Below are 9,579 nucleotides of genomic sequence, written 5' to 3'. Positions count from 1 at the left end.
CTGGTTAAAATCAACCCCACTGCCCAAATGGGAAACCTTCTGGGTTGTTATGGGTCAGTACCACACGACACAAAGCACAAACTACCAGGAAAAATAACCCGTATTTATATCACGCCTTTCCCGATTTTAGGGTGCTCCAAAGCGTATTCGAGCCAGTTAAAGTACGTGTGAAGTAAAGTACTGTTGTAATGTAGGAAATTAAGTTGCCAATTTGTGGACAGTAAGAGCCAACTAACAGTAAAAGGAATAATGACCAGATAATCTGTTCATTTTTGTGATGTTCTATGAAGAATACATTTTAGTGCCAGGGACCCGGGTTCAATTCCCGGCTTGGGTCACTGTCTGTGTGGAGCCGACACATTCTCCCCGGGTCTGCGTGGGTTTCTTCTGGGTGCTCCGGTTTCCTCCCACAGTCCGAAAGACATGTTGGTTAGGTGCATTGGCCATGCTAAATTCTCGCTCAGTGTATCCGAACAGGTACCGGAGTGTGGCAACTAGGGGATTTTCACAGTAACATCATTGTAGTGTTAATGTAAGCCTAACTTGTGACGTTAATAAATAAACTTTAAACGGCGGTGGGGTAACGCCTTGAAATAGTGCCATGACATTTTATACATCCACTTGAAAAAACGGGTGAGGCCTCGGTTTGATGTCTCATCTGCAAGATGGCGGGTGCATCAGACAAGCCGCACGCCCTCAGTACAACACTGAGGGCAACAGCCCTGACAGATAGATTAAAACTGGTTCTAACCATTTATTTTTTCTCTCGTATTTCAGGCAATCATTTATGAAGGGCAGGATAAGAACCCAGAGATGTGTCGGGTGCTCCTCACTCATGAAATCATGTGCAGGTGGGTGAATTAAATTTTGTTTTTCCCTTGGAACCATCGAAGGGCCACAAAATCGGGTGCATGCCCATGATGCCTGTCACCTCAGAGGCTAAGGACCTCGCGACAAAGGCCATTGTCATGGAAGGTGATAGTGGGACACCTGGAGAGGGAGACGGTGAGCGAATGGGGGGACTGGGCTGAGGCCTGGGCAGCAAGGGATGGACCTGTTTGGTGGTAATTGACAAATAGCTAGTGTTTCCAGTGTGAGAGGGATGTGAGAATTATCGAATCTAAATGCGTAGCTGCCAACATTGCATCTCTTCCTCTTCATCACTCTTTAGTAAAGAAGGGGGTGGCATGGTAGCACAGTGGTTAGCACTACTGCTTCACAGCACCAGGGACCCAGGTTCGATTCCCAGCTTGGGTGTGTGGAGTTTGCACGTTCTCCCCGTGTCTGCGTGGGCTTCCTCCGGGTGTTCCGGTTTCCTCCCACATTCGGAAAGACGTGCTGGTTAAGTGCATTGACCCGAACAGATGCCGGACTGTGGCGACTAGGGGATTTTCACAGTAACTTCATTGCAGTGTTAATGTAGGCCTTACTTGCGACTAATAAATAAACTTTAACTTTAACTTTGAAAATCCAAATAACGTCTAAGGCTACTAGTGAAATTCCGAGAGATTACAATCGGCAAATCCAAACATATTGACAATTTGACAAATTTATTAGTGTTCTTTGCAGATGTAAGAGGCAGGGTGAATAAAATGGAACCAGTATTTGTAATGTATATAGATTTCCAAAAGGCTTTCAGTAAGGGGAAACATAAAAGTTTACAGCACATGGTAAGAGCTGTTGGTGTTAGCATGGACAGAGGCCTGGCTAACAGGGAACTCAAGATAAATGGGATCATATTCAAGTTGGCAAACTGTAACTAGTGGAATGACACAGGGATCATATTTTTAAAAATTGTTCATGGGATGTGCAGGGTGGCACAGTGGTTCGCACTGCTGCCTCACAATGCCAGTGATCTGGGTTGGATTCTGGTCTTAGGTGACGGTCTGTGGAGTTTGCACATTCTCCCCGTCGCTGCATGGGTTTCCTCCGGGTGCTCCGGTTTCCTCCCACAGTCCAAAGATATGCAGGTTAGGTAGATTGGCTAAGCTAAATTGTCCCTTAATGTCCCAAGATGTGTAGCTAGGGGAATTAGCAGGGCAAATACATGGGATTATGGGGATAGGGCCTGGGTGGGATGCTCTGCCGGAAAGTCGGTGCAGATCCAATAGCCTCCTTCTGCACTGTAGGGATTCTAGGATGTGGGCATGACTGGACTAGCATTTATTACCCATCCCTAATTACCCTTGAACTGAATGGTTTGCTAGGCCATTTCAGAGAGCAGTTAAGAGTCAACCACATTGCTGCTGGTCTGGAGTCACATGTAGATCAGAACATGGAAGGATGGCAGATTTCCTTCCCTAAAGGATATTAGTGAACCAGATGGGTTTTTACAACGATTGACAATAGTTTCATGGTCATCCGTATTTTTAATTCCAGATTTTTTAATCATGATTTCTAATTTCCCCACCTGCATTACCTTAGGCTTCTGGATTACTTACCTGGTGACAATACCACTATGTCACCACCTCTCCCCATTTTTACTGGTGCCTCAACTATTTACAATATTAGTGACTTGGATGAAGGGACAGGGTGTATTGCAGCCAAATTTGCTGATGATACAAGGACAAGTGAAAAAAAAGAAAGATGTGGGTTGGACATAAAGAGTCTGAAAAGGGATACAGACAAGTCAATTGGGTGGGTAAGATATTTACAGATGAAGTATAAGGTGGGAAAATGTGAGGTTGTCCAGTTTGGCAGGAAGAATAGAAAAACAGAATATTATATAATTGGAGAGAGACTTCAGAGGGATCTGGGTGTCCTTGTGCATGAGTCACTTCAATTTGATCTGCAGATACAAGAGGTAATTAGAAAGACAAATGGAATGTTGGCCTTTATTGCAATGGGGGAAAAATGGGGAAGTCTTGCTGCAATTGTAGAGGCCATTGGTAAGATCACATCTTGAGTACTGTATACAGTGCTGGTCTCTTTATTTAAGGTGGGACATTGGAGGCATTTCAAAGAAGGTTCATGAGGTTGATGAAGGGATTGTAGTTTGGGCCTACACTCATTGGAGTTTGGAGGAATGAGAGGTGGTCTTATTGAAACACAAAAGATTCTGAGGCGGTTGATGTTGAGAGGTTTCCTCACTCAGTATAGGAATCTAGAACAAGGGACACAATTTCAGAATAAGGGATCTTCCATTTACAATGGAAATAACGAGGAATCTTTTCTCTCAGTGGGTCCTTAGTCTGTGATGAGCTCTCCCCCCAGTGCGCAATGGAGACTGGGTCACTGAATATATTCAAAGCTGAGTTAGACAAATTTTTGATCCACTCGGGAGTCAAAGGTTATCAGGAAAGTGGAGTAAAAGCCACAATCAGATCAGCTATGATGGTATTGAGTGGGTGGAACAAGCTTGAGGTGCCACTCCTGCTCCTATATCTTCTGTTGATTACAAAAGAGGAAGGTTATGCTTCAGTTGGACAGGGCACTGCTGAGACGTGATTTGATTTGATTTGATCTATTGTCACATGTATAAGTGATGTGGAATGCCGGCGTTGGACTGGGGTGGGCACAATAAGAACTCACCTGATGAAGGAGCAGTGCTCCGAAAGCTGGTGATTCCAAATAAACCTGTTGGATTTTAACCTGGTGTTGTGAGACTTCTTACATGTATGAGTATGCAATGAAAAGTGTTGTTTCTTGCACGCTATATAGACAAAGCATACCGTACAGAGAGAAGGAAAGGAGAGGGTGCAGAATGTAGTGTTACAATGTAGAATCATAGAATTTGCAGTGCAGAAGGAGGCCATTTGGTCCATCACACCTGCACTGACAATAACCCCACCCAGGTACTGTCCTATCCCTGTAACCCCACATATTTTCCCTCTTGTTCCCCCGACACTAAGGGGCAATTTAGCATGGCCAATGCACCTAACCCACACATCTTTGGACTGTGGGAGGAAACTGAAGCACCCGGAGGAAACCCACGCAGACACGGGGAGAACTTGCAAACTCCACACAGACAGTGACCCAAGGCCAGAATTGAACCTGGCTCCCTGGCGCTGTGAGGCAGCAGTGCTAACCACTGTGCCGCCCATGTAGTGAGACCATATCTGGAGCACAGCATACAGTATTGGTGTCCTTATTTAAGGAAAGATGCAAATGCATTAGAAACAGTTCAGAGAAGGTTTACTAGACTAATACCAGGAATGGATGGGTTGTCTTATGAGGAGAGGTTGGATTGGTATCCACTAGAGTTCAGAAGAGTAAGAGGCGACTTGATCGAAACCTTTAAGATCCTGAGAGGTACTGACAGGGTGGATGTGGAGAGGACATTTCCTCTTGTTGGAGAATCTAGAACTAGGGGGCTACTGTTTAAAAAGAAGAGGTTGTTGATTCAAAACCGAGGTGAGGATAATTTTTTTCCCACAGAGGGTGGTGAGTCTCTGGAACTCTCTTCCTCAAAAGACAGAGGAAGCAGAGGCTTCGAATATTTTTAAGGCTGAGTTAGTTAGATTCCTGAATAGCAAGGGGTGAATGGTTATTGGGGGCAAGCAGGAATGTGGGGTTGAAGTTAGTGTCAAATCAGCCATGATTGGATGGTGGGACAGGCTTGAGGGGCCGAGTGTATTACTGCTGCTCTTAATTCATACGTTCTTATTAAACAGGACTGATTATGATCTGCAGGGTGGGAGGTTGTGATTTCTAGGGAGAAAGGACATTGTCTTCAGGATGAGAGGTCGTGGTCTCCAGGGTGAGAGGTCATGGTCTCCAGGGTGAGAAGTCGTGGTCTCCAGGGTGAGAGGTCACATCATTATCCTTGGTTGAAGAATGCCCACCTCCTCATAGTGTTGCTATTGAAGGTTTGCAAGTTGATAGGCCCGCCTAAAAGTGCGGGTTTCTCTCAATGTGACTTTCAGCAAAGCTTCTAGGAAGCTGAGAGTTTAGCCGCACTTGGAAAAGGTCCCAAACCTGTTAAAAGCCAGCATTAGTTGGCAATGATTTTAGACAGAGTTACAGTGTTTGCTGCAAACCCACACCAAACCCAAGTAGGCTCAAGGTTAATCCTTTCTGTTCTTTGGGCGGGAAAAAGAATTTCTTCCCAGCTCAGCAACTGAAATGCGTCACTGGCTACTTCACTGTAATTTCATTTGTGGATTGGCGCTCAGATTACCATAGCAACATAGAAACTAGAAGCAGGAGTAGGCCATTCGGCCTTACAAGCCTGCTCCGCCATTCATCTTGACCATGGCTGATCATCAAATTCAATATCCTAATCCCCCTTGCCCCCATATCCCTTGATCCTTTTAGCCCCTGGAGCTATATCCAATTTCTTCTTGAAATCACACAATGTTTTGGCCTCAATTACTTTCTGTGGCAGTGAATTCCACACATTCACGACCACACACTGCAAAGATGTGCGGATTAGATTGATTGGCCATGATAGATTGTCCCTTAGTGTCAGGGGGACTAAGAGGGTAAATATGTGGGGTTATGGGGATAGGATCTGGGTGGGATTGTTGTCGGTGCAGGCTTGATGGGCCAAGTGGCCTTCTTCTGCACTGTAGATTCTATGAATCACCACGATCTGGGTGAAGAAATTTCTCACCTCAGTTCTAAAAGGTTAACATGTTATCCTCAAACTATGACCCCTAGTTCTGGACTCCCCCACCATCGGGAACATTCTTTCTGAATCTACCCTGTCTAATCTTGTTAGAATTTTATGCGTTTCGATGCGATCCCCTCTTACTCTTCTCAACTCCAATGAATACAATTGGGGTGAGTCTCAACACCACAACAACGTGCAGTTACATCGAATCAGAAAACCCTGGAAATACTCAGCAGGTCAGGCAGCATCTGTGGACAGAAACAGTTCGCATTTTGGCTTCATAGCTCCACAGAAGCTGCCTGATCTACTGAGCATTTTCTGTTTTTATTTCAGACTTAGAGCATCTGCAGGATTTTGCTTTTGTATTGCCGTAGCGCCTTTTACAAAGGATCTGAGCAGAGTAGATAGGGAGAAACTGTCCCACTGGGGGAAGGATCGGGGGCCTGAGGACTCTGTTTTAAGGTGAATGGCACTGGTGACATGAAGGAAATTGTTTTTATGCAATCAAAATTGATAGCGGCTGGGATACATTGCCCGAGTTTGTGGTGGAGACCGATACAATCATGGCTTCAAGAAATGAATCAGATAATTATCCAGGGGGCAGCACGGTGGCATAATGGTTAGCATTGCTGCCGCACAGCGCCAGGGACCCATGTTCGATTCCCAGCTTGAGCCACTATGTGGAGTTTACACGTTCTCCCCGTGTCTGCGTGGGTTTCCTCCAGGTGCTCCCGTTTCCTCCCACAGTCCAAAAGACGTGCTGGTTAGGTGCATTGGCCATGCTAAATTCTCCCTCCGTGTACCCAAACAGGTGCTGGAGTGTGACGACTCGGGGACTTTCACAGTAACTTCATTGCAATGTTAATGTAAGGTCACTTGTAACTAATAAACTTTAGGTAGAAAACAAATTGCAAGGCAATGGCAAAAAGGCGAGGGAGTGAATTCCACTCGAAGAGAGATAGCATCGAGGTGATGGGCTGAATAGCCTCCTTCCGTATTGTAACCACTCTACGATTTAGACAACATAAAAATTGTCAACATGCCAAAAAAAGAGACGTTAGGATAGGTCAAAAAAGGTTTTTCAATGAGGTAGGCTTTAAAAGGAGGGGTAAGGGGGAGCCGTTTAGGGAGGATAGTCCAGGACTGGGGCCGAGACTGGGATCGAGGCACAACCGTCACTGTTGGAGCAGTGAGAGCTGGGGTGTGCCAGAGTCCAAAATTAGAAGGTGCAGAATTCTTGAAGGAACCAACAGAACCAGGGAGAGGCAAAGCCATGGAGATATTTGAGAACAAGGATAAGGATTCATCGACCCACAGAATCCCTACGGTGCAGAAGGAGGCCATTCAGTCCATCGAGTATGCACCGACTCTCCGACAGAGCATCCCACCCAGGCCCTATCCCCGTAATCTCACACACTTGTCCTGCCAATCTGTCCGACCTCCACATCTTCAAATACTAAGGGGTAATTTAGCATGGCCATCCATCTGACCTGCACATCTTTGGAATGTGGGAGGAAACTGGAGCACCCAGAGGAAACCCACGCAGACATGGGGAGAACGTGCAAACTCCACACAGACAGTGACCCAGGCCGAGAATCGAACCTGGGTCCCTGGTGCTGTGAGGCAGCAGTGATAACTACTGTGCCACCGTGCAGCCCATAAATTCAAAATTAAACAGAGTTGAGGAGAAACTACTTTTCCCAAAGGGTTGTGAATCTGTAGAATTCGCTACCCCAAAGTGTGGTGGATGCTGGGACAGTGAGTAAATTTAAGGAGGAGTTAGACAGATTTTTAATTGTTAATGGGTTGAAGGGTTATGGGGAGAAGGCAGGAAAATGGGGATGAGGAGCACATCAGCCATGATCGAATGGCGGAGAGAACTCGATGGACCAAATGGCTTAATCTGCTCTTATATCCTATGAACTTATGAACTTTCCATCTCCTGGACCTGAGTGAAAATAAGTTTTGATGGTTTGACACGAGTCCCTTTTGCTCACGCGTCTACAGCACTAAAACTGCCCACAATTCACACTAATTGACGATTAGCTGCTTGCAGAACAGTTGATCTGGGAAATCAAGTGAGCTGCATCGGTACAATGACAGCTGCTATCCTGAGGGCCCGGGGTTATGGCACGCCATTGGAATGGAGCTGGCTACTCCTGCTGTATCTGACCTAGGGCTAGGACTGACACTGGCTACCCTGGGTGGGCAGATGTGTCACTGTCTGACAATGGCCTCCCTGCACGTCGACAGGGTTAAAGGTCAGCTTCTATTGTGAAGCAAACTTGAAAGTTATAGTGTTTGGTTACACTCAAGGATGGCTCAGCGCAGGGAGGCTGGTGAAGGAGCATTGATGTCACACCTCTGCAACAACACTGTGCGATTACACAGGGCGACTCCAACATAGTAAAACATCCCAAGATGCTTCACAGAAGGGTTAAGGAACAAAAATTCACACCGAGCCATTGAAGAAGATATTAGGGCAGGTGGTTAGGTCAAAGGAGTAAGTTATAAGGAGCGTCTTCAAGATGGGGAGAGTGGAAGATGTTTAGGGAGGGAATTCCCAAGATTAGGGTCTTGGCAGTGGAAAGCACAGCCTTCAATGTTTGAGAGAAGAGGCCGGAACTGGAGGCGTGCAGAGATCTGAGAGAGTTGTAGAGCTGGAGGTGGGTTTTTATTATTCATTCATGGGACATGGGCATCACTGGCTGGGCCAGCATGTATTGCCCATCCTTAGTTACCCTCGGAGGGCAGTTGAGAGTCAATCACATTGCTGAGGCTCTGGAGTCATGTGTCGGCCAGACCAGCAGATTTCCTTCCGTAAAGGACATTAGTGAACCAGATGGGTTTTTCCAACAGGCGACAATGGTTTCATGGGCAGCAGTAGATTCTTAATTCCAGATGTTTTTTATTGAATTCAAATTTCCACCATCTGCCGTGGCAGGATTCGAACCCAGAACATTAGCTGAGTTTCTGGATTAATAGTCCAGCGATAATGCCACGAGGCCATCACCTCCCCTTATAGAGATATAGAGAGGTGAGGAGCCCGGGGTGGGGAGGGGGATGTGTGTGAAAGATTTGAGAACAAGGATGAGAATTTTAAACTTTAAAATTTAAAATCAGTGCCACTGTAGGGTCAGCGAGCAGGGTGGAGTGATAAGCGGACGGGATTCGGTGTGAGTTAGAATAATGGGAGTTGGGCAGCACTATCCTGAGTGTGACCCTGAAGTCATCCGTTCATCCATTTTATTATAAATTCATAAGACATTGGAGCAGAATTAGGCCATTCGGCCCATCAAGTCCTCTCCGTCATTCGATCATGGCTGATATGCTCCTCATCCCCATTTTCCTGCCTTCTCCCCATAACCCTTCAACCCATTACCAGTTAAAAATCTGTCTAACTCCTCCTTAAATTTACTCACTGTCCCAGCATCCACCGCACTTTGAGGTAGTGAATTGCACAGATTCACAACCCTTTGGGAGAAATAATTTCTCCTCAACTCTGTTTTAAATTTGCTACCCCTTATCCTAAGACTATGGCCTCTCATCCTAGAATGCCCCACAAGAGGAAGCATCCGCTCCACGTCAACTTTATCCATACCTTTTATCATCTTGTATACCTCAATTTGATCTCCCCTCATTCTTCTAAATTCCAGAGAGTATAGGCCTAAACTGTTCAATCTCTCTTCACACGACAAACCCCTCATTTCTGGAATCAATCTAGTGAATCTCCCCTGAACTACCTCCAATGCCACTACATCGTTCCTCCAATATGGCGACAAAAACTGTGCGCAATATTCCAGGTGCGGCCTCACCAATGCCTTGTATAGATGTATTATTGCTTATTAAAGTGAGGGACGTCAGCAAGGGGGGGGGGAAACAAAACGTTGCTTTTTGCAACAACTCAGCTTCAGGCAAGGTCGACAATAGTTTAAGGGACTCGCATGTCGCAAGTGCAGACAAAGGAAAGACGAGCTGTCTTCCAGATGCATTTTTAAACCGAGGCTCTGTCTCACTCTCAGACG

General features: G+C 45.9%; 1 protein-coding gene across 1 annotated transcript in view; it reads left to right on the top strand.

The window, feature by feature from the left end:
• LOC144488220 (transcription factor COE3-like) overlaps window positions 1–9,579 on the top strand; it is a gene marked incomplete at both ends in the record, with an annotated part of 56,313 nt that overhangs the window by 25,030 nt on the left and 21,704 nt on the right. The window contains one exon of the mRNA XM_078206248.1: window positions 778–851. Coding sequence (XP_078062374.1) covers window positions 778–851 — 74 coding nt within the window. The remainder of the gene's footprint in view (window positions 1–777; window positions 852–9,579) is intronic.

This window comes from Mustelus asterias, unplaced genomic scaffold, assembly GCF_964213995.1.
Source record: "Mustelus asterias unplaced genomic scaffold, sMusAst1.hap1.1 HAP1_SCAFFOLD_1380, whole genome shotgun sequence".
Lineage (NCBI taxonomy): Eukaryota > Metazoa > Chordata > Chondrichthyes > Carcharhiniformes > Triakidae > Mustelus > Mustelus asterias.
The sequence above is the reverse complement of the archived record's forward strand: the minus strand, read 5'-3'. Positions and strand labels throughout refer to the sequence as shown.